Source organism: Sander vitreus, chromosome 14 (assembly GCF_031162955.1).
Source record: "Sander vitreus isolate 19-12246 chromosome 14, sanVit1, whole genome shotgun sequence".
Classification (NCBI taxonomy): Eukaryota; Metazoa; Chordata; class Actinopteri; order Perciformes; family Percidae; genus Sander; species Sander vitreus.
Window position 1 is genome coordinate 16533971 of NC_135868.1, and position 25311 is coordinate 16559281.

The 25311-nt window shown below is 40.5% G+C and overlaps 3 protein-coding genes across 10 annotated transcripts in view; all 3 read left to right on the forward strand.

The window, feature by feature from the left end:
• Positions 1–8: 8 nt before the first annotated feature.
• Positions 9–8138, forward strand: snrnp40 (small nuclear ribonucleoprotein 40 (U5)). The gene is made up of 10 exons (XM_078267716.1): positions 9–240; positions 992–1121; positions 1226–1319; positions 2127–2292; positions 2565–2687; positions 3985–4105; positions 4211–4293; positions 6363–6424; positions 7540–7643; positions 7831–8138. The coding sequence occupies exons 1-10, from the start codon at positions 130–132 to the stop codon at positions 7878–7880; spliced, it is 1044 nt and encodes a 347-aa protein (XP_078123842.1). The 5' UTR covers positions 9–129; the 3' UTR covers positions 7881–8138.
• A 1194-nt stretch (positions 8139–9332) lies between these two features.
• Positions 9333–16178, forward strand: nkain1 (sodium/potassium transporting ATPase interacting 1). 4 transcript variants are annotated; one of them, XM_078268000.1, is made up of 8 exons: positions 9338–9795; positions 9993–10356; positions 11262–11399; positions 11514–11594; positions 12161–12358; positions 12518–12578; positions 13770–13851; positions 14429–16178. In XM_078268000.1, exons 2-8 carry the CDS (start codon positions 10303–10305, stop codon positions 14436–14438), a joined length of 624 nt encoding a protein of 207 aa, XP_078124126.1. In that variant the 5' UTR covers positions 9338–9795; positions 9993–10302; the 3' UTR covers positions 14439–16178. The 4 variants fall into 4 exon arrangements, with proteins under 4 accessions (XP_078124129.1, XP_078124126.1, XP_078124127.1 ...); XM_078268001.1 differs by having other exon boundaries at positions 9338–9684; XM_078268002.1 differs by having other exon boundaries at positions 9338–9678.
• A 1513-nt stretch (positions 16179–17691) lies between these two features.
• pum1 (pumilio RNA-binding family member 1) overlaps positions 17692–25311 on the forward strand; it is a 28274-nt gene continuing 20654 nt past the window's right edge. For all 5 annotated transcript variants that reach the window (XM_078267000.1, XM_078267001.1, XM_078267003.1 and 2 more), the window contains exons 1-2: positions 17692–17800; positions 22473–22645. In XM_078267000.1, coding sequence (XP_078123126.1) covers positions 22484–22645 — 162 coding nt within the window. In that variant the 5' untranslated portion in view covers positions 17692–17800; positions 22473–22483. The remainder of the gene's footprint in view (positions 17801–22472; positions 22646–25311) is intronic.

The window sequence follows — 25311 nt, forward strand, 5'->3', positions numbered from 1 at the left end:
GAAGTACCATACTGCTCTTCGTTGGTTCTCCGTAGCTCGACGTCCCTCCATGAAAGACGTCCATTTATTTTTTTATAAATTATAGCATTAAATTCAACACCTTTGCTGATCTTTGCTGACTAATTCGGGATGATTGAACCTAAGAAGAGAATGGCGGACATGGCGGTGGTTCCTACCGCAGTGAAGCGACCCCGGACGGAACTGGTGGCGGCGGCTCAGTCTCAGCAACTCGTGGCCATGGTACGTAGAGTAACGTTGGTGACTAGAAAAGTAGTCAAAGCTATTTGTTAGAGGCGACCAAAACATATGGGCCGTCATTAATTACTAGACCCAACATGTTCTTAAGTGAACTAACTGCACTAGGGATTGTCTTGAGATGCATAAACAGGAACCCCTGCAGGAAACAGCAGGAAAAGAAAATAACATTACATTGACTCAAATGCAGGAAATACTGTGATGTGTTTTTTTCACATTCAACCATGTTCAGCACTGTGATGAACATCAACTGGATCTTAAACTTAAATAGATTATGTGACACTAATAATGTTTAAAGGTATTGCCATTGTAATGTACACAGCTGCACGTTTTTTTTTTTTAGCTACACCTAGCTAAACCTAATGCAGTCTAATTCAGTACTTTTGCAATAAATCCTACATTTGTGATGGTTAATGTCATTTTTTTTAAAAAGAGAGTCTTTTACTGGATACTGGATCTCTATGGTCAATATCGATATTTAAAAGCTAAATAATGCTATGATGAATGGCTGATATTAATTTTGTAATACGGTATAACTTCAATGTCAGTGCTCTCCCCTGGACAAACTATGTAAAGACAACGCTGTTTCTGAATAACCTCAAACACGTCTTTGGCATTTCTGTACTGCAATTTAATATTACTTATTGGTTGACACATGCTGATACACATTTACCATGGATAAACTATTATTAGGCTCTAATGCCACTATATTTGATCATTTATGTGTCTTCCATAGGGTCCCCCACGGAGCTCCAGCCTGCAGGCTCCCATTATGCTGATGTCTGGCCACGAGGGCGAGGTCTATTGCTGCAAGTTTCACCCCAACGGAGCCACGCTGGCTTCCTCAGGATTTGACAGGCTCATTTGTAAGATATTAAGACAATCCTGCAGTTCACACATTCTTGTTAAACTCATTCATACTCTCAGTTACTGTGAATAACGTGTTGTACACTCTTTTTCTTTGCTGCAGTGATGTGGAATGTGTATGGAGATTGTGACAATTATGCCACTATGAAGGGCCACAGTGGAGCAGTGATGGAGCTGCACTACAACACAGATGGCAGGTATGAACGATCACAGATAAAGTAAAACGTCATAAACTTCACTCAAAATAATAAGATTTATTTACAAATAGCTTATTATTTGTTAATATAGCATAAATCTGAAGTTGTGAGTAAACAAACGGAAAGAAAAAACGGAAAGTTAGTAGGTATGAAATTCATTTTTTGGAGAGAAAAAAATGTGATGTCTAGATTAGTCTGTCTTGAACACCTACAATATGGTATTGGTTTCATCCTGATCCTCTCATTAATCACAACTTAAGTATCTATTTTTGATCCAGCACCAGTCTAGAATGAGTCAAAACTTTTAAATTGTTACCATGTTATTTCGGTGTTGGAGCTTGTCAAAACAATGAGTCCATGATGGAGTATGAGTATATAGAGGTTGTACCTTTTGCGTCAAATTATATTCTTTTGATATTATGATGTAATCGTTGTTTTATATGCATGCAACTATTATAGTAACACACAATCCATGGAACTTTTTGAATGACAGCTGTCAGAATAAAACATGGTTACAGTAGCTGCAAATATTGGCAGCTTCAGTGTCATAAAGTTTGTAACATTATCAGCTATTCATCACTCATATAGGTCCAAACCAAGCGCTACCAAGCAAAAGTGTTTAATCTAGTTAGGGCAATCAATGAAGGATAACACACAGTTCCCGTTTGTTAAAGTTTAATAGCTGGCTGAGATAATTGGCAAGAGACATCTCAAACTCATGCTTCCTAATTCATGGGTTAAACCAGCAGGTTGATAAATATGACTAGAAAGAGTTGACCAACTGTGTTTTCTTGCTGTGTATTTCAGCATGCTGTTTTCGGCGAGCACAGACAAGACTGTAGGTGTGTGGGACAGTGAAACAGGCGAGAGGATCAAACGTCTGAAGGGCCACACCTCCTTCGTTAACACCTGCTACCCGGCCCGCCGAGGGCCCCAACTCGTCTGCACCGGCAGTGATGACGGTACAGTCAAGGTGAGATTTCCAGCTGCAAATTGGTGTAAATAAATTGGCTTGTGTAGATATTAGATAATTTGTAATTAGAAATATTTTATCCTAGATTATTGGGTTACTTTTTTGGGAGATTTAACCCCAACTCACTCATCTCAATAATAGACGATGTTTTGGAAAATGATTATGATGATGATATTATGTTTGTCAGAAATTTATCTCAAATACTCCAGTTCAGTTGTTTGGTCTGATCAGGCTCCTGTTTATCTTTCTACATGTGTTTGTCACTGTTATAGCTGTGGGACATTCGTAAGAAAGGGGCGATCCACACTTTCCAGAACACCTACCAGGTGCTGGCTGCGACATTCAATGACACCAGTGATCAGATCCTGTCAGGAGGCATCGACAACGACATCAAGGTATTGGGCTCCAGCATACACAGAAAACCTGGGAATTACATTGAAAATGATAATGTCCTGGAAAATCTTTTTCTTTTAAAATCTCATGATCAGATCTGAGAGATTCAAATTAGGCGTTAAGACATCAATGCATATTGTTGATGCTGGCAAAATTGGGATGGGAAGTGAAAAAAATCAATATCACAATAACGTATGGTTATCTCTAACATTGAATTGACAATAGTAATTTCTGAAAGCACCTGGGGAAAGCTTTTACAAGCATGGCCAAAATAGGTCGTTCAGTGACTGCTATTGCTGGCATCTCAAAATTCTCGTTTTATCGTCCAGCTCTGCTGGCAAATAATGATCATGGAATCATCAACTGTGAAGAAGTCATGGAAATAAATTTGGTAGTAGAGATATAGGACACAGATGTCTAAGATAGCATGGCCGGCATGGTGCAAGAAATTTCAAAGCTTTTACATTTCATCAATGGGCTTACTTAAATATCTGTGGTTTAGATAGGAATATATCAGGAGCATGTACCCAACTAGTCAGAAAGTCAGAGCACCCAGTACAGATAATGTTTTTTTGAAAGGGGAGAGAGAGGGGGAATGACATGCAGCAAAGGGCCGCAAGTCGGAGTCGAACCCGTGGCCGCTGCGTCGAGGAGTAAACTTCTATACTGTGTGTGTGTGTATGTACATGTGCGTCTGCTCTACCAACTGAGCTAACCCGGCCACACAGATAATGTTTTAATTTGTTTTTCCTGCTATCAAATCAAAAACGTCATTGTTCAAAGGACATTAATTTGGTCATAAAATACTTGGAAGCTGTACAAAAATTACATAAAGTAAACAAACCATAAAAGGAAACCAAACCAGAAGAAAATGGACATTGTCAGGGTGCTGTGTTTTGTATGTTGTCTCTCCCTAACCTTACTAGTGCATTGCATTTGAAATTCGGCCATAACAAAATATAAAATAAGGTGCTTAAATACAGTATTTAGTTCATTTAGTTCAGGTGCAGCTAATCTTATAAAATGGTCAATTCACTGCTACATCTGCCTCACTCATCTTTTATAATGATATTCAAGAATTACATTTGTGTTTTATGTCTCATTCTTTTCTCCTCCTGTCTGATTTTAAAGTTGATGTTTTTAGTGTGCTCATGTGCTGTAAGATTTTTTTTCTTTTTCCCCTAGACTCAAACCACAATCATGACAACTGGTTCTACTCGTTGCTCTTCACATTTTGGCCTATATACAGTATGTCCTGTGGTATAAACCCTGCTAACAGCTGTGTTTTGTGTTGTGCAGGTGTGGGACCTGAGGCAGAACAAACTGATCTACAATATGCACGGCCATGGGGACTCAGTAACTGGACTCAGCCTGAGCTCTGAGGGATCATACCTTCTCTCAAACTCCATGGACAACACAGGTGGGAAGTTTGTGTATATTTAGAGCATAAGAACGGTCTTTTCTCAGCTCATAACACTAAATATTCTATGGCTGAATCCTTGATTTGGCCTTTGTCTTTGTGTAGTGCGTATTTGGGATGTTCGACCATTTGCACCAAAGGAGAGATGTGTGAAGATTTTCCAGGGCAACGTTCACAACTTTGAAAAGGTAACATAAATAATTATCTGACCCAGTATGTAGTCTACCTGAACTTACAGCACTGATACTTCTTTCCATTGTTGATACTGCAACGCAGCTAAAGCTAAATAACACACGCGAACGTTCAATTTCCAGACAAAAGCCAAAAAACAATGCTTAAGCTAACCTAGGCTTGTTGAACAACAAAACACAGCTGCTAAAGGCTAACCTATCTTGCAACATTAATTACTGTATATTGTCTCCTCTCCCTGCGTATGTGCCTTTTTAACGTGAGAGTGAGACCTAAGCTGGCCTAGATGAGTGTATATCTTTCCTACTAGTCAGTCCTACTGACTCACCCAGCTGCTGTTTCGATTCACGTTCTGGAGCCGGGCCTGCTGATGTCGTTCGTCGGGAGCGACGGCCTGCTCGCGTGCTCTGAGCAGCTTGCCTTCTCTGCCAGCCCACTCCTTTTGTGTGCAGTTCAGGTTTTAAAAGGTGTATTTACAAAAGTAGTATTGTGGGAAACAAGAAAACGTCCCTTCAATCAGAAAACAGTCTTTCTCTCAGTGTCTCTATCCAATAGTGTTTTCCTTGTGGTGGCATGGCTTCTCAGCTTCAGCCTGCAGCGTGCTTGCTTCCGTCTTCCAGAATCAATTTCAATCTCCTCCACAAATCTCTTCCTCAGTAAATCTCTCCTGCCTGCCCCTTGGGCTGGGTTAATAGTGCTTTACATTTACCTCGGAACTCGGAAACCGAAGCTGGGAATGACGTCACACCCGAGTTACATGCGTTCCATTAACAAGTCTGATTTTCATTGTTTTCATTAGCTCTAGCCAGGTTAGCCACTGTTAGCAATGCCAGTTTATAAGAACTGTTTTTGTTTGTTTTGTGCATACAAACAGAGTAACAACATTGTCCACAGATAGAATATGGACAGTGCTATAAGAAGTGCTTATAACTGTATGTTACTACAGCTTTCACAACTGTTAATGCACGGAGCAGACATGTTGGATTTTTAGCTCGGGGTACTTGTGGTTGACCGAGTTCCGAGCTTGGAAATCCGAGGTCAGGGGTCGTGTTTTCCGACTTTGACCTCGGAAATCCGAGGTCAGGGGTCGTGTTTTCCGACTTTGACCTCGGAAAATCCGAGTACAAATGGAACGCGCTATAAATCAGCATCACACAAACACGCCTCCCTCATGTGACGTGTCAATCTGAACCTGTCCATCAGCTAACCACTCCCACTTCGCTAAAGACACTAGACTGATATAACAATACCATCCAGGGTGAAGGATTATACTGAACTGTATAATCATTTTTACCACCCAGCAGAGTTTGCCACTGTCATTTTCAAATATTTTCTATTCTGAAGAAGGCATCAAAACATGTCACTTTCTAACGTGTAAGTAAACAGCACTTGGTACTTATATCCTGTGAACTGATCTCTGTAAGTCTATAACTTTGTGCATAAGTGACTAACAGCTGCAGTCCTGCTGGCGGTGTGTTGCCTGTTGTCAACCACGGTTGCACGAAATCTCCTTTCATCCTCCCCTGCCTCACCCATCACTCTGCTGTCCTTTCTAATAGGGCTACACGATATGAGGAAAATGTGCGATATGCGGTAACGTTGTTGAATATCACGATAACGATGTTACTTGCAATAAATAAACTGGTAGTGTACTCAGTTCTGCACATCTGCTGCTTTCAGTATTCTGCTAAAATACTGACACAAACAAATTTCCTGTTGAATTTAAAACAAAAGGAAATAATTTCCAACATTCTTTTATTGAACAAATTGAACATGGAATTGACTATAAAAGACACCACTAAAAAAGAATAAAGTGCAGTTTTCTACTGATATTTTCTTTCAGATAACACAATAAATCTCTTAAGTGTCTTACCCAATATGTCTCAACCTTTCTCAATGTGTATATTGTGCCAGTTAATATTGCGATGCAGATAAAAAAACGATATATTGTGCAGCCCTACTTTCTGATCAAGAAAAGTTCATCTTTCATCTTATTACTGTAACAGCAGCTCACACGTAGAATGCTTGTGCCATCTTGCTAATGCAGTTTCCGACATCTGTCTTTCAGAATTTGCTGAGGTGCTCCTGGTCTACTGACGGCAGTAAGATAGCTGCCGGCTCAGCTGACAGGTGAGAGGCAACGAAACAAACACGCACACCTCGTTTACATGCTTGTGCACATACATACTGTATGCTAAAGGTTTATCTAGTAAAGGCGGAAAATTCATTTTGTTACTGTGATTATAAAATATTTTCATCTTTCAACTTTTTTTTGAGAGAAGAGATACAATCCTTGACTAAAGTCCCACTTACATGTTTTAACATGATGTTGTCTTATATGCCTTTTCTTTCCTTTTTTTAACAAAAAAAGGGTTAAAAAGAGAATAACACGGGGATTAACAAATATTTAAGTAAATTATGTGTGTATACAAAAATGTATAGAATGTTACTGATTTAAAAAAGAAAGAAATTAATGCTGTACCAACATATGAACAACTAAGTATTCTTATATACACATAGACACTCATATACTGTATACATATGCATCATAACCTTATTTGTTGACAAAATATATATGCATTTTTTTTTTAAGATTAACAGTTTTTATTCATTTTTTTAAACGGCATACAAAACATACAATTTACAACATGGAAACCCCCCTCCCGACCCCCATCGCACTCGATGTCATCACCACCTACCCAGACAAGATAACATACTAACCATAACATTCAAGACAATACAATGAAATAGACAATAAACTGTAAACCAATAAACACACCATAAGCACATAGTATACGCTTCTCCCCAGTACATAGCTTCTTAGGAGCCCTCCAGAAAAGCTCACATACATTCCTCATTTTCTCATGTAGACATTCAGTCTGGCAACCCGTTTAACAGTATATGCCTTTTTAAGAGGTTGTGCTTCTGTTGAACTTACTTCGATGATAAGACGTAAACATGCCTTAAACCCACCTAGTTTGTTTCCAGACTTATAAAACGTTAATTTAATAAGTACATTATAACAGGTTTATCTTTTTAGATAAGTCTAAATCTTAAATTGCAAGCTAGCTGTAATATTCTCTGTGCAATTGACCTCTTTCAACTTCTCTAAATCCACCAACAACAGCATAACTTGATATAAATACACAGCACAAAATGTATTGTAACAAAAATACCATAATCATTCAGTCTCATATGTCTCAGCTCTCTCACATCAGGAGTCATTCTGTTGTCTGTGTTTCTAGATTTGTGTATATCTGGGACACCACATCACGTAGAATCCTGTACAAGCTGCCGGGCCACGCCGGCTCAGTCAACGAAGTGGCATTTCATCCAGAGGAGCCTATAGGTGAGTCAAACTACCGTTTTATTCTCAGGATACATGCTGTAATACACGTAATACAGTAATGTAGTTGCAACGCACATTACTGATTCTTTAAACTTGTGCATCTCTCATATTTGTCATGGCCCAAAAGCCCTGTTATGACACTTAACAATAAGAGTTTAATTATCTTTCTCTTTGTTCCTCTACACAGTGCTGTCTGGCTCCAGTGATAAAAGGCTCTACATGGGAGAAATTCAGTAGGGTGTTTGTTAACTAGGATATGCGTTTGTGTGTGTGTGTGTGTATGTGTCCTGCAAGTGAGTGTCCTGCCTTAGAAGTGGATGGGTGGTGTTTGACAGAAGGTTAGGAGTCTCTGTAATTTCATATGCTTCAGCCTGTCGCAGAACAACTTCAGGATGTGTTTGAAGTTTATTATCACTCACCACAATCTCCACAATGACTTGTTTTTTATTCTGATTTGTTTCTTTTTAATAAACTTGAGTATTCTGTTAAAAAAAAGTTTGAGATTATTTTGTCATTATGATGCCTTCCCGTATTTATGGTAGTTTTATATGCAACCTGCTGCTGGTTTTATCTACCAGATATGAATAAAAATAGGCAAACTGTTGAACAATGTGATCTGTTTATGCACAGATAAAACAAGTTATTTTATATAATTCATCCACTACTACTTTAACCTGTTCCCTTTTAGGAATACTAAAGTATCTATTTATCTGTCTATCTAAATAATGAATTAAGTCAGTTTAATTAGCACTATATAGTGTCACTGGCATGTGACTGCAGTTGTTTTTTTCCTCCAGTCTTATTTCACAACGAACATGGGTCATGGGTTTTCTTAGCTAAGTAGGGCTTTGATTATGGGTCACTTCATCTATTGGAATGAAATATTTTGGAGCTTTGCTCTGTAGTAAGGCAAGGCAAGTTTGTTTAGCACCTTTCAAACAGGCAATTCCAAAGTGTTTTATATAAGGTGGAGAAATGCATTAGAACAATATTTAAAAACGTAATAGACTAGCAGTTATAGTGCAGTTACAGAGTAAGGTCCATTGGGGAAAATACTAAACAGCCTCCTTAACCCTCGTGTTGTCTTCCCGTCGACCATGAACTTGTCCTTCTGGGTCAAACTTGAAAATGAACTTTTTTGTTGTTTTTTTTCTATGCTTTTGACGCTTTTTAAAAGTTTTTGTCACTTTTATAAATAAAAAAAAAGTAGGAAAGACACACCGGGCTTCTAAGCTATTGAAGATGTATTTTAGCACCATGTTTTGCTTGGTGCATTAAACAGAGGTGCTGAAGTCTGACTTTGTGGTGGCTGTTCTTCCAAATTAAATTATTATAATCTTAATTCATGTAATGAAGGATTTTAAAAGGAGTTTGACAGTAGTCAGTGTTGATTGCTGCTGTAAGGTAACACTGCCAGGTTTAACATTAAACATTTGAAAATGATTAACAGTTGAAAACATTCAATAAAAACTTAGAAAAGTCATCAAAACGAATTAAATGAGATCAAGTTACATTACTTTAATAAAGTAATTGATACTTATACACTACATAGTAAACTACATAGAAACTGACTTTGTTACACCGTCGCACTACTCATGTCATGGTAGCTGAGATTAAACAAGGCTGTTCATTGTGTTTCTTCCATCCTGAATAACTACAGGCTGAGGAGACGAGCAGCAAGAGTGGACCACGGGCCAGTAGTTCTCTCCTCCTCGGCCTGTGTCCACACTCAGATGGTAGTGGGAGGTGATTACAGACTATTTTTTTCGGGTGTCGGAACCTTCCTCCACCACCGCGAGCCCCCGTTTCTTTTGTACTCCTTTTCTAACGCCTCGCGGGGCTGCTGCTCGGCCGCGCGCACGCACGCACGCGGGTCTGCAGAATACATGCAGCTCCTCCTCGAGGGGGTCGCGGTGACTGAGAGCCCCCACCCCCTCGTCTCTCTCTCTCTTCCCCCCGGCTCCGCCTGCGCCCGCCCCGGCACGGATTGTTGACAAAAGACGCTGCGAGACGGAGCGAAGAAACCCAGAGCCCGGTACTGGTGAGCAGATCTGCCCGTTGTTAACTTAATTTATTTTCCTAAACAGTTAGAAGAAGAAGATCGGGACGACTGGGATAGGGGGCACGAGGACTCTTCCGTTCCTAGAAACCCGTGAGTCAGAACGGGCTGCTTTGTGTCCGTAGCGGATTGCATGTAGCCAAACGTTAGCCGTAGTAACACTGCGGGGTCGGTCCCCTCCTCCTCGTGTGATTCGGTATCATATGATGCTCATTTCCATCTATAGCCTGGGGCAGATTATGACAGCTTTCCGTCTCTCTTTGTGTCTTTGTGTGTCCCCTCTCTGGAAGGTGTGGCCGAGGTGATTCGGTTGTCGGCAGTGGTCGGACCGCAGCAGGCCGGTGTGAAGTCGACGCCCACCCCCCTTCCTCTCCTCGCGATTGGTATTTACCGACAAAACCAGCGGCCAAGATGGGTCACTCGCTGTGAGTGGAAGGGCCAGACCAGCGTTACAGGAGGCGGCGGCGGCGGCGGCCTTGGGCAGGTCTATTCAACCGGGAATGGTGTGAGCTGAGACGACCAGGCAGTCTGGATCTGAGCGGGGACCCGTCATTCCCCCGGAGCCTCCGCAGCTCCAAGCTGCGTCCTGAGCCCTCCAAGATGGGGAAGTGCGACGGAAGGTGCACGCTGCTGGTGATATGTTCACTGCAGTTGGTGAGTGTGTGTGTGTGTGTGTGTGTGTGTGTGTGCACGTGCACGCGCACAGTCAATGCTGCATCTTCTCACTCATCTCATATAATTGTTAGAGCAGCGTGCTACAGACAGACAGACACACACACATTGTAATCAATTTGTGTCCAGTCTATCTGTACAGACAAAAAGCTTTGAGCTACAGCTGCTGGGGTGCCTTGCCACATTACATGCAAGGGTGTGTGTGTGTGTGTGTGTGTGTGTGTGTGTGTGTGTGTGTGTGTCTTTGAAGCAGAGGGAGCAGGGCAGGGGGTATGCTTTGGTGTCAGGGTGGCCTGTATGCCTGTGTCAGAGGGGTGATAGCCCCATTCTGGCAAAACCATGTGAATGTTAAGCATAAGAGGGACAAGGAGGCCCTGTTCACCATCTGGTCTCCATTCTTGAGTTAAAGTTAGCTGTTCCTTGTGCCTACAAATAGCTTTAGACTATCCCTCTAAAATGTAATAAGTGTGTAATATGAGACAGTATCAGCTGTTCCTGTAGTAAGAATGATGCAGGCACAGAACATAGCAGTGTGAGGACTAGTTATCAAGGCTATTGTTTGCAGGGCTGAGTTGTTGTATGGCAGGGGGATTCGATCTCATTAGTTTGGGGGAGCTTTTGGGGGGGTGCACCTCTTTTACAGTCACTGGACTGGCTGGTGCTCCAGGCAGTTACCATGGAAACAACTGCGGCAGACCTGTCTTTGTGTCCCTGTCACTGTGTGTGTGTGTGTGTGTGTGAAAACTAGATCACAATGTGTGTTGTGTTTCTATGTGTGTCATATTTGCATATGTCCTCGGTTGTGTGTTTTTGCATGCATGTGCTTTTTTCTCTAAGGTCTATGTGAGTGCATGTATGTATATATGACCCTTCCCCCTGTCTCCTAGGTGGCAGCCCTTCAGAGGCAGGTGTTTGATTTTCTGGGCTACCAATGGGCTCCCATCCTGGCCAACTTCCTGCACATTATGGCCGTCATCCTGGGCATGTTTGGCACCGTGCAGTTTCGCTTCAGATACCTTATCTTTGTGAGTAAACCCCTCACCTTCTGATGATGCAGAGCTCCTGTTTACTTTTTATTGATAAAGAATGAGTGTGCAGTTACTCTCTTTGCGAAACTGATCTCTGCATCTGTTTGGCAGTATGCAGTATGGCTGGTTCTTTGGGTGGGTTGGAACTCGTTCATTATCTGTTTCTACCTGGAGGTTGGAAACCTGTCTCAGGTAAGTGCTGTGTGTCCTGTGGTTGTGATCCTCTTAACAACTTTTCATCTGTCTTTAGTGAGAAAATCACTTAGTTGAGTTACATTTTTATAATGAATTAATTGTTTAACTCAGTGGTTTCTCAAACTTTGGTCTGTTTGCAACTTCTCGTTACAGTCTGCATGTCTGCATGCTGTTACCAGTTTTCCTTAAGAGTGATTATTCCTTCTCCAATTGTTTTATTTGAATATGTAGAATCGTCCAGCAATTTATTCGGAAAAAAAACAACAATTTGAAAGAATTAACCCTAATTCTGTGTCGCAGAAATATGTTTTTTCTTCTCATCTTTCATTGCGACCCACGATATTTACCTAGTTACCCCTTAGTGGGGCCCCGACCCCCCAGCTTCTCAAATCTATGGTTTTGCTGCTTCTCTATTTTATAAATTGTATTTTGTAAATTGTGCTCTGGGAAATTGCAATGGACATTTCTCACAATTGTCTGACGTTTTGTAGACTAATCAGTTAATCAAAAACATAATCGACTGAGGAATCAACAATGGGAATAATAGCTGTGTATGTATTCAGGACAGGGACTTTCTCATGACGTTCAACACATCCCTTCATCGTTCGTGGTGGATGGAGCATGGTCCTGGTTGCCTGGTAACGCCAGTGCTAGACTCTCGCATGGCCCCTGACGACCACCATGTCATCACTGTCTCCGGGTGTCTCCTTGACTACCAGTACATAGAGGTGTTGAGTTCGGCCATTCAGATCCTATTGGCTGTACGTATCTAACACACAAATTATCATACACTGCGTTTATTTTGCGTTCATAAACACACAACGAAAATGTTATAAACATTGTTAAAAGCGTTTTGGTTTGCTGACCCTCAGCCTGTACAACAACAGTCATCTAATTTCTGGCTATCTCTCCTTTAACAGCTCTTTGGCTTTGTATACGCCTGCTATGTGAGCAAAGTCTTCCAGGATGACGAGGACAGCTGTGAGTGCTTTTGTCTTCTCCTAAAAGCTTGTTGATCCTCTTCCAGCGCCTTGCTCAGCTGATCAGGTTTACTTGTCATACTGTCATGAGTGCTTTTGTGTTAGTGATCCATAGCGTTGGATGCGAGTGCTGTTAGCTCATTGTTTTCTCCTGCCTGAGTCATGCCGTGCAATATCACCCAGAGGGAATCCTCTGGGTGATCTGAGCGCTCTATCTGTGGGTAGTATTAGAGATGTCTGCAGGAAGATTCCCACTGTCAAGAGTGTCCGTCTGCCTGCTGGCTGGTGCTTGTCTGTGGGCTTGTGTGTGCCATCTGTGTGTCTAAATGTCCTCCTCCTCATGTGGCTCTCGTGAGTGTTTTACTCTCACTCAACAGGGGAAATTAAGTCCTGTATTTAGAATATGACATCATAAGCTTGCTATCCTGTAAAAATAAGTTTTATGGTGTGTGTGTATATGATGTCTCAACAGCACGCTATGTCATAATTATATGCATGTTATAACAAAGTGGTGATGATGAAATAACATTTTTTATATGCCGACCGATAACATAAATCCACAGCATAAACATACATTTTGGACAAGCTCCCCTTGAATTTGTTGCTATACTTAATTGTGACCAACATATGTACTAAGTGGGTTTAATAAAAAAAAAAAATGTTGGCGGACAAACTATGGACCATAAATACTGTTTTTAAATTAACTCAAACATATCTTTCGCATTTCTGTTCTGCATTGTATTGGCCACTATATATACACTTGATACCAATACATCTGCAATAAACTAATAACGGCCAATATTTCAAAGAAATAATTGCAATACAACATTACAGGATTATTTTTATAAAAAAATGTCAGCTCTTGCATTTGGAGAAAACAAAGTCCTAACTTGTGATCAATGTCTCCACTAACGCAGAAAATCAGGTTTGTTCCTCTGAATCAATTGAGAAAGACTAGAACAATGTATCAGTGACATAGAAGCAGTGAGAAAGATGATGATGTATCAGTGCATCTCTGCAGAGTCTGATGTCACAGTGGGTTTACAGTGGTATAAAGGTATACTGAGAACCTTAGAAGATTTTCATGTCAAAACAGAATCTGATCTTGAAATACAACGCATGGTCAAAAAAATACAGATTTAAGGGAAAGTGGAATGATGTCATCCCTTCTATTTTTTCTCTACTTTTGAAGTTGATTTCATCGGTGGCTTTGACTCATATGGCTACCAGCCTCCTCAGAAGTCCTCACATCTGCAACTGCAGCCTCTTTACACGTGAGTGACAATTATAACATTCAGAAAATTTCCTCTACTTTGTTCTCCTTCTTTTTGATCCTTTTGTTGAACTTTTGTCCTTTAAGGGGTACTCCACTACTCTTGCACTTCTTAAAAAGTTAAGGCCCACACAGATAAAAAATAAATGTAGCAGAGGCCAAAACATTTGGACTTTTAGTCCCTATTGTAGATCAGGCTTCAAATACGTATCTTTTATTTCCCACAATGCAACTCAACGGCCTCTTTATGGCTAAATAAAGAGGCCGTTGAATGCCCACTTCTTTAAAAATCCCACACTTACGTTTTTTAATGCATGAGTCTTGTTAAAAATCCGGAAGCCCAAGCCGAGATAACCTTAATGACATTATTGGGGTTATTTTTTTTCAAAGACTGGAAAGCTCCCTCACAGAGTCACAGAAGGCATTATACAAATGTTTTTCTCATGAGGAGTAAATCAAAATTCATGTGTAAAATCAGTGGAGGGCTCCTTTCATGCAGTAATATCAAAATACAGTATACTGTAACATTGATGTCTGACTGTGTGAATTCCCCTGATCTCATCCTCTTTGCATCCCAGGGCTGGTTAACTGTTGGTAGCGCCCCCTTCAGGCCAAACCCTGACGGTGTCACTGTGGATGGAAAGCGGCGTTTGCCTCAATTACACTCACTCTGTGTCACAGTTTACCGGAGGAATGGACTTACCCCACCCAGAGGGAGAGACGTCTGTGCGTGTGTGCATGTGTGCTTGAGTCTGAGTAAGAGAAATACAGCCCTGAATAGAATGTACAGAGCTCAGGGAAGAACCAGCATGCCAGGTGGTGTGATAAGATGAAGGAGGAGACAGGGAGGAGAGATACAGAGAACAAGAGCTGGAGACACCTCTGTCAAATCACAGAAGACACACTTCACTAAACTGCCAGCTCTCAACACTCCCACGTGTGTGTGTGTGTGTGTGTGTGTGTGTGTGTGTGTGTGTGTGTGTGTGTGTGTGTGTAACCACAGGACTAGCTGGTGCTTTGTGGTTGCACCCTGGACTCTAACACTCAGTGTCCCTGTGAATTATTATTTTTTTGGGTGCTCGTGTGTGTGTGTGTGTGTGTGTGTGTGTGTGTGTGTGGGGGGGGGGGTTTCACATAATAAAAAGAGGCACGGCTCGTACCTGTTGTTGTTTTAGAATGTGGTAATGTCGAACTAGAGCAGTTTTACGATTCCCATTCCAAAAGCCATCTTTCCTTCCTCCCATGCTGTTAAAACCACTGTTGACATTCAAGCTTTATACATTACCGACCCAATCTTGCTGAGGTAGTAAAACAGAGCTGGTGGAGCGGAAAGGATGAACTGCTTAAAGGATCAGACTGGCAATATTTTATACATTTTATTATTGAACAAAACCAACAAATGCGTTCATCCGTCTCTCAAAACAGCTTGCGTCTCTCAGGCCATTAGTTCCTGGAGGCGTAAATTGTTTTAAAAAAGAGTCACGGAAATATACTTTAATTTTAAAATAAGTCAAAGTTTTGGACAACAATGGATTTCACAGGGGAATGAGGTACAGTATATCAGGCTTTGGCGACACAGACAATAATTGTTAGTAGAATCAATTTATTGTTGGTGTTTGTCTTTTCATGTGATTTGTTGACAATGAAAAAAATATAGAATATCACCAGACAAAAACTTTAAAGTTCTGAGTTACCTCAAAAATCATTAGAGATATTTTGTTTTCTGGAAAATAAATTCAGCCCAACTGTACATGTTATGCTGTTGAATAGGGATGCAGATGGCTTTGGAATCAGGCATTAGTGTCTATGGGGGAGGGGGGGGGTACTGTGCATGTAAATAACCAGCGAGTGATTGTTTTGTTGGTTCCATTTAGAAAAGTGGGGTTGCATTAGGGGGTGGGTAGGGCTTGGGGAAGATGGGTACACATCAAAGTTTTTCTTCATACCTGTTTTCTCTTGCTCTCTCTTTTGGGATATCCTCATGCTGCCCTCTTCTGACCCATCTGCAGCTAATTCTCTCCATCATCTTTCTCAATAACTACATTCACCTCTGCAGCTCATTCGCTGATTTCCACCGGAGCATGGTGATATAGGAGACCTAAGAGATACATAATGTCACGATCACTAGTTTTTGTAGATGTATTGGAGCCATGAAGAGGGAAGAAGGGAAATAGGTATGAGGTGAAGACCTTATTGGGTGGAAGGAGAAGTTTGAAATAATAAAAATACACTTTCTACGTTAAATATGACTTCTATTGTCATTTGTAGACACATTTGTCTCACTGAGCGTAACTGAAGGTTTAATAAAATTAGTGATTTCATTCCTAATGTTGATTGCATTATATTAATATCTGGATTATTGTACACAGAACTACATTTTTTGCCATATTAGTATAGAAGATTATACAAAAAAATGCACTCTGGTGAGCTGATATTGTACAATGAGGATTTGATTTGACAAAATAATGTAATGCATTTTTTTAGAGAGGCAGCCCAACATTACAAAAATAACTAATATTCATAAAGGCACCTTTTTTATGCGTGCAGCGCTAAATAGTAAACTTACTGAGACCCTTTGATTTAAGTTCATTTTAATGGTAATAATCTGCAATGATTTGATTCATGTCAAAATAATTGCATTGAAATGTCATCAGCTATGACAAAAATATTACTGTGGCATTCATAAAGTGACACATTTTTTGCTTATTGTTTATTATTATAAAAAGTAGTCATTACGTATACATGTTATAATGTAAAAATATTTTTACTAATGGTTGACTCGTTAATTCGCTATAACTACTTTTGTGGCATCTTTTTCTGCCATCAAAGAAAGAAAAAAATCACAATGAACATTACACATTGCAACATTAAAACTGATCAATACAGAAAAAAACACTTTAAAAAAAATGGTGCTTGTGGAAGTGGGAAGGGGCAGATTTATGCAATTATTTTAAACATTGCAATTGTGTTTGAGGTGCAAGAAAAGAGATACAGTATACTCTGTCTCACCTTTTATGATAAGTACAAAATGAATAGGCTATATGATTGTGACTTATAGGTATATGCTTTAGGCTATTTAATCCAGTATGACTGGGCCACACAAGAATGTTCAGCAACCTATCCTTAAAATGTCCATATGATTTCCATAGATTTTCTTACAGGGCTGCCATAATCTAGTTGCATTACGTCACCCTCACACCGGTTTGAAACAGTGTTTACTCCCGTCTGCAGCCTCGGGGTCGCCACTGGCACCTTACCAAAAAGCTTAAAGGGTATTTTTGTTATTTGGGCCACACGCTCCCCTTTTCACACCATCCACTTAGCTACATTCCGGAGATGTAACGGAGCGCCCAGCAGCTGGAGCTGCACACTCGCTGTCCGTGTGGCGCAGCACGTTGCCATGGCTGCCAAGCACCCCGTTACCGTAGAGACCGGTGTTCATTGTGTACAATCCACCCCCGAGGAAATCACGTAATATCCCCGTATACTACAATGTATTTTACAGTGTTTCTCCTGTAAGTACCACTAACGTCCAATGGTGAAATATAAATACACATTTTTATTGCAACTAAATCTTGTAGTTTTTTTAAATAGTTTATTTTAGTGACTTCCTCCGTTCCAAAAAGGCTTCAAGCTTGCGAATGTCTATTTTGATAAAGGCTATTTTTTTACTCCATTGACAAAGAATGTGAATGAAGTAAAACATATATATAAATACACCTCACAATACGAATAGACTGTAAACACATAACAAAGGGACCAGTCCGGTATGACCCTCCCTCCCCTCCCGGTTGGCGCAATGAACCGCACGCTCTCTCTCATCCCTTCCCGTCATGCAGCGCTCTTGCCTGCTCCTCCGTCGACTCAAGCCGCCATGTTGTCGGAGTGAAAGCCTGGGGTGTCAGAGAGAAACTGGGGCCGAAATCCGCGTCCATCCACCCTCTCCGCCGGTGAGTATCACCTCTTCCCCAGTCGCTGTAGCAGGGGACATTGCTCATTCACGCATGGTTGCGGGTATTGTTGCTATGGTGGCTCTGAGAGGGGCTAAACAGGAGTATTTCGTGTGGCAGAAGAGGCTGCCTCTTTTTCTGCTGCCTGCCTCCTTCCTCCCGTTGTGTCGGTCTTCCGCTCCAGACAGCTCTCGGGCCTTTGTTAGCATCCGCGTCACCGGGATATGTGAGGCTGCAGACTCGGCAGACAGGTAGGGACCCCCAGGTGTCTATTAATGACAATACGATTATGCTAGGGCACCACTGCCGCTGTTAAAAACATTGTATTGAGCCCGTGTTTGGCCACCGGTTCGCCTGGGCTGAGCTTGTGTCGGGAGGCCGTGTTATTGTTGGTAGACATAGGCATTGAACCCTCCACAACCGATCTGGCGTGTGTGGACGCAGATACATGAAAATGAAACCCCCGGTAACCGTGACGACCCCTTTCACGGAGCTTCTACATATCCTCTTTGGTCTTGATGTGTCATGTCTGTTAAGAGGGACATGTTTGGTCTATGTTGAGACACCTAACGTTATCTCCTGCTAGCTGCATGTTCCCTGCTTGTTTTGTCACACCCCTGTCTGTGCCCGGTATGCGGTGGATTGATCCCCGGTATTGAATCATGATTAACCCAGTTAGATCGTGGAACACAATGCATGTTTCAGTGTGCTGAGTTCAACTTATGCGTTTCACTTTTGGGGAATGGTCACAGGCAGTGTTGTGGATTTCCGGGTGTTTCTCTACTTGATCTCGAGCTGTAGCAGAGGAAGATCTAACATTTCCTTGTTGCTTAATTTCCTTGTTACTTAATGAAGAGTGGAGAAGGAAATCAAACCGAACGCAGACCGTACATATGTGAATGATCAGTTGGCAAGCTGGTTTGTTTTTATCTTTTGGGACCATTAAGCTGGTCAGCTCCTGTTGTTTTGTCTTTATGGAGGTGGTGTTGCACAGTGGTTTCAGCAGACCTGAGAATAAGCTGCATGCCTTTGTAGATTCACAATGTAACAGTCTGGTAAAGTTAATTACTGTATATATGGCTCAGTGTAAAAAGAACTGCTTGTAATTTCTTCATGGCCTATAGGGACACTAATGTGAAACTGGTAATTTTAACAGAGATTAGCGCTTGTTGGATAAGGAGAAATTGTAAAATACAAAGTATATCTCTCTGACTGATGACAACCGACAGGTTGTTTCGCCAAATATTGACCACGGCCACCAAGCAGTGTGGTCCATGCACATTGCATATTTCTTTAGTTTATCATTGCTCACATAATGACAATCTGCCCACCACCCTTTACCAGGGTTATATGACAGGGCCCCTCTGACGTCTCAGTTTCTCTTAATTTCTTGGCAAATAAAGTCAGTAACATTCCTTGTGCAAACAATATTTATATAATTTAAATAGTTCCCATTTACGCAATACAGGTAGATGCAAGTTTAGGTACACCTAGCTTAAAGTACAGTTAATAACAATTATATAACATTTTAGAGGATGAAGTTTGTGGTGGTGTTGAACTTTATTGTGTTCTCCCTCACTGATATATATATTTTTTTATTAGAGACACCTCTTAGTAAAATGCAACACAAACTGCTGCCTCCACTCCTTATCAGAACGTTATAATACATTGTGTGTGTGTGTATGTATATATATATATATATATATATATATATATATATATATATATATATATATAATCTCACTTTTCAAAATACTCAGACACTTTACAATAAAACCACTACAAAACAAACAAGTTGAATCGAACCTCCTAAAGTAGTTTCAACAAAACTGAATATTATAATCTTCGTTAAAGTATGGTTTATGGCAGGACTGATACTGCATTTCTTTTAGCTGGGCGTTCTTAACAAACTGGCAACTGAGTATGTACTCGTGCGTGGTATGACATATCAGCTGTTAACAGTGTGCACTTATACTATGAGCAGTGATCTGCAACCATGTCCCACCTAAAGCAATGCTTGCACGGATTCCACAACAACCAAATTGCTGTTGATAGAACACCTTAAACCAGAGAAGGATAACAAAATTGTGACTGATATGCAGATCACTGGGATAAGACGTCTAAATAGTATTTGGGGGTGCTTAACATAGAGACTTTCATGAGATCCCTGTGTGGGAAACTTTAATCTCTATGGTCCAGAGTTAGACCAGGTATGTTTTGTTCCAACCACAAACAGCAGTACAGTAAAGTTTACAGTATGCCATACTGACTCTGCAGGTTGGCAGTTAAATCACCTGCCTCCTGGGCTGGCTTTGAAAGTGATTCTCTGGTTAGTATCTCTAGCTGTTGATCCCATCTCTCTTGTTCTGATTCTCGTCAATTAATTAGCTTTAATGGTAGGTATTAGGGCTGAACGATTTTGGAAAATAATCTAATAGCGATTTATTTATTTTTTCACCAATATTGTGATTTAAAATGCGATTATTTTTTAAGCTCATTATCTGCTGTATTATTTAACAAAGACAAAAAAATGATTGTATGACTAACACATTAGATTGATTAAACAAACTGTCCTTTACTGTTATTATATTGATTAAATTAGGTGATGCATGGATTTATATGAATGCCATTATTTATTTATAAACTACTTTAATCACAGTGACTGATTTGTTGAATGTCCACCCTTTTAATACAATGACATGTAATAATTACCATGACAACATAAAGCACTGACAAATAAGCCTGGTGTAAACATTAATATTAAAGTCAGTAAGAAATCACACTTAATAAAGCGCAGATTGCAGAAAAGCACTTTTTAAACACTGTCTGTGAACTTTACTGGACAGTCTTTAAATATGTATATGTGTACAATGAGTATGGCAGTGCCAGCGCAGTGATCCTACGGCTTGACCACGTAAGTTGTAGCAGCGGAAAATACTCCTTTTTTTCAGCTCCGCTGCGACTCTCCGTTTACATTTTTTGTGTAACGTTAGCTTCGGTATGGCGACCTGGCTGAAATATGTGCAGAGGGCATGTTGTACCGCTTATCCAGTGTATTTATCAAAGCCGTCAGCCCAGGCTTGGTCACAGTACTGAGGTGCATCCTTTCTTTCGCGATAAACTTGCTGCTTGAGTAATTTCCACGTTCTGTTACTGAAGTATGTCCATATGGAGTTACGCGGTCAGTGATCCCTGTCGGGTGGTATTTTGCTTACTTGACAGTTGACACCCTGGTGTTAGGCTTTTTAGCCATGCAACTATTTTACATGGCTTTGTGGTGTTTTTTTTTAAGTGGTGATACAGGTTAATGGTGTTGCCCCTTGAGGTAGCAACATTAGCAAGGCACGTTTTGCAGAAACTTCCTCTGCAGACTGTTTTACGCTCGCGTGTCACGTGACCAGGGTGCAGCCTCTGTGATTAGAAAATCTAATTTTAACATATCGCAATTTAATTGCAAATGCAATTAATCATTCAGCCCTATTGTGATATGACACAAGCGTTGTCTTTTCCTGGTTTTACAGGCTGCATTACAGTAGAGTGATGTACTTTTCTGAATTTACCAGACTGTTGTAGCTGTTCTGTTATTTGCCTTTACCAACTCAGTCATTATATACACATTATTGGTGATTATCTAGAATCTCATTGTGTACATTTTTTGTGAAAGCACCAATAGTCAACCCTGCAATATCGACACTGATATATTTGGTCAAAAGTACTGTGATATTTGATTTTCTCCATATCACCCAGCTCTACAGTCAATACAACAGTTCTGCAATAATCTGTACCTTAGCAAAGATACAATGTTCATTTCTAGTTGAACCCTCTAGTTGAACCCTGATCTCTAGTTATAGTAAGGTGTTGATTCAACGTTGTGGTTATTTCGTAGGCTGTACTTTATAGTGCTGTTGTTTAATTGTGCTGCATTATAAAGTAAGCTGTTTCTAGTATTGTCTGTCCTCAGTTATATACACTACCGGTTTAAAAGTTTGGGATCACTTAGAAATGTCCATTCCACTCCATTACAGACAGAATACCAGCTGAGATCAGCTGTATTGTTTTTTTAACCAGGGCAGCAGTTTTCAGATTACATTATGTGCTTACATAATTGCAAAAGGGTTCTCCAATGTTTTCTCACTTAGCCTTTTAAAATGACATCAGATTAGTAAACAGAATGTGCCTTTGGAACATTGGATGAATGGTTGCTGATAACGGGCAACGTAGATATTGCATTAAAGATCAGCCACTTCTTTCTACAACAGTCGAGAACCTAATGTAATCTGAAAACTGCTGCCTTGATTAAAAAAAACAATACAACTGATCTCAGCTGGTATTCTGTCTGGAATGGAAATTTCTAAGTGACCCCACGCTTTTGACTGGTAGTGTACATGGAGCAGAGGTGCTTTTTAAACTACGGCCTTCAAAATGTTACTGCTTATTGAGAAGCAGTTTCAGTGAAAAATGAATATTAGAATCTTTATAGCTGATTTATTGCAGGGAAGTTGTATGAGACTACATTCGTTTAGGTAGGTGTACTTAATAAACAACTGAGCTCAGGGTCTCCACCCATCATTCTGTGTTAACTGGTCAGAACTTATCAAACGTTTTGTTTGTTCAATGTATTTACCCAGTATGCCATTGTTTACATGTGACAGATGTATTTCTCTCTGGACAGGCTGTGGTGGAATGAGCAGTGTGTGTGTGTTGAAGAGGAAAGCAGTGCTCTGGCAGGATTCATTCAGCCCCCACCATAGAACTACATCTCCCAGCATGCCCGTGGTGCTGAGCAGCGGAGGACATGCCCCACCAACTGGGCAGACCCCTCAGGCCACACCCCCCAGCCAGCAGGTAAAGCCCACCACCTTGACACCTTTACATATTTCAACATTTTTAAAATCATGGACAAACATCTGTCTATTAGGGACATCTCATCGCTAATATATGGCTGTCCAGTTGTTGCTGTTGTTAGTACTTTAGCCATTTATGTGCCATTTTATAATGCAAGCCACCTCAAAAACCCTACATTTATTAGTTTGCATGTGTGGGTGTGGCTGGCTGGCTGGCTCTGGGTTCAGAGAGGAGGCGGAAATGCTCTGAAGCGCTGCCCGACAGACAGCTCTACCGGGGTTAGAGACGAGGACAATTGCTTGTTGTCTGCGCTGAGAAATGCGCTTCTGATGTGAACAGTCAGGCTACCGCTCACCTGAGAATTGACTTATCGCGGCGCTTTACGGAATTTCTGCCTCCTCTAGTTTTGGATAATGAGACATGCAACAAATTGAAGTAGTTATCATTCAGATATGAATGATATGATTCAATAATGGGGTACCCGCAGGGTCTTAAAAGTCTTACATTTAATATTCTAAAAATAAGGCCTTACAAGTCTTACATTTCGTTCACAAAGTATAACATTTCGTTTACAAAGGTCTTACATTATTTTTTGTCCTTTCATAGGATTGAATAAATAACGTAACGTCATAAATAAATGTTTTGTATGTGTGTGACTTTACAATTTACTCCGTTTGGCGTGACTTGGATATTATACGACATTACAGGGTCACACATGTCAGTGTTTTTCTTTACTCTCTTGAACATGGATGAATAATAATAATAATAATAACAGCGCAACATGGTGTTTTATTATAAATCCATGGACATGGTGAGCAAGCTCTGGCCTAAACATCCAAGCTCAACGCGAATCACTCAGTTGTCAGGAAAGAAAACGGAACGTTTCGCACGTGCTACCAATGTCGGTTAAAATGGGCAAGTGTCTGAAGGTTTGGCCACAGATACGGACAACTTGGCCAACGTGGCGGAGGGCAATAGGGCTGAAGTTAGCACAACAAGCAGATTGGCGTGCGAGTCAGTCTAGCGCTAATGAAACGGCGGCGCTGGAAGACCCACCTTCAGGTTCCTGATCAGCTACAACAGCAACGGAGAGAGGGTTGTGTATAGAGGACAATGTCGGCGTGTCAGTGTTGCTCCACCTTTGTAGGGTATGTGAATGGAAACGCATCCAACATGCTAACTCACATTTGACGGCATCACCCAGATGTGCCCATCACCGGGGTGAGGGGGAAAAAAACAAACCAGCGGTTGTTGAAAATTGCATTTGAATGAAAATGAATAAACACATTGTTAAAATTGTGGAGTGTTGTAATAAAAATGTTTCATTAAATTCAGGTAACGTTACATGGTAAATATTTTTCCGGGCCTAAAATCCACACAGATTTTTCGTTATATGGCATTACATTTCATCCTCGGTGGTATTAAAAAGGTCTTAGTCTTAAATTGAACTTGAACAATCCTGGGGGTACCCTGAGAAGGCACCCATAGGGCCGTTTCTATGGAATCAGTGTTATTATTTCATATATTTCCCATTACATTTTTTTGACCATTTTCACTTTTTTAAAGCCATGTGGACTGTTGTAGTATCTTAAGGAGATCCTGTCTCGTCCCCTACTGACTGCCTGCGCAGTGCTGCTGCGCAAAGGGACGGGGAGAGAGCAGCGCTGTTTAGTGTTTAACAGAGGATCTGTGGACTGCATGCATGGGAATGAATTACTTTTAATTAATTAATTAATTAATTCATAATAATAATAATAATTCGCTAATAGGATCCAGTGTTTCCCACAGGTTGAGAATTTACTTGTGGTGACGGCGCGGAGTGTGATGGCTGGGTTCAGTAATAAAAGGTTTATGAAGTATTGAAAACAATTACTACATAACAAGATCATTTAAAAAAAAAATACCATTTACATATAAAACAAACCAGACTAGAAGATGGTACAGATGAAGTGTAGCCTATGATGTGCTTGGGTTTGAGTCCTGCCCCATTTCCTGCATTCTGGTAAATTTGTATGCACCAATTTATGGGAAAGAAATGTCTTTTGGGGGGGTTGCCGAAAAGCCCTGTAAGTGTGTCTAGAATGTTGCTTCTTGATAACGAGGTTAGCATTTTTCATGACTAATCCTGGAAAAAAACAAGCCATTTGATAAGTAGCAATTTAGTCTGATGGCGTCTTGGTAATTTCTGCTGCACGCTTTGCTTGTAGAGCAAATGAGAACATGTTGACTAATTCTTTGATGGTGTGTTGTGGAGAACTTTTGTGTTTACCCTCAAAATGAGTAAGAGAGGACGTCAACTTGTTTGCCAGTGAAAAGAAATCACATATTTTTAGTTTTAGAAGAGACGACGTGGCCTATATACCTCCACCAATTATACTGTTTTGATGATGAATTTTAAAAACGCATATGACAATTTTTGGACTCCTTTTTAATATGTGGTCATAAGGTTGAAAAAGATGCCTGGCAGAAAATGTAAATGATAATTTCCACCAGGGATTGAATGTCTTTATTTTCATAATGTCCAGCAGATTATTACTTATGATGAAGAACTAGTATCCATCCCATATTCTCTGCTAAGAGACTAAAGACTGGGCTTTTTTTGTAGTGGCACAAAGACGGTGGAGTAGTTTTGCTGAAAACATTAGGAAATTAGATTTTGTTGTGTT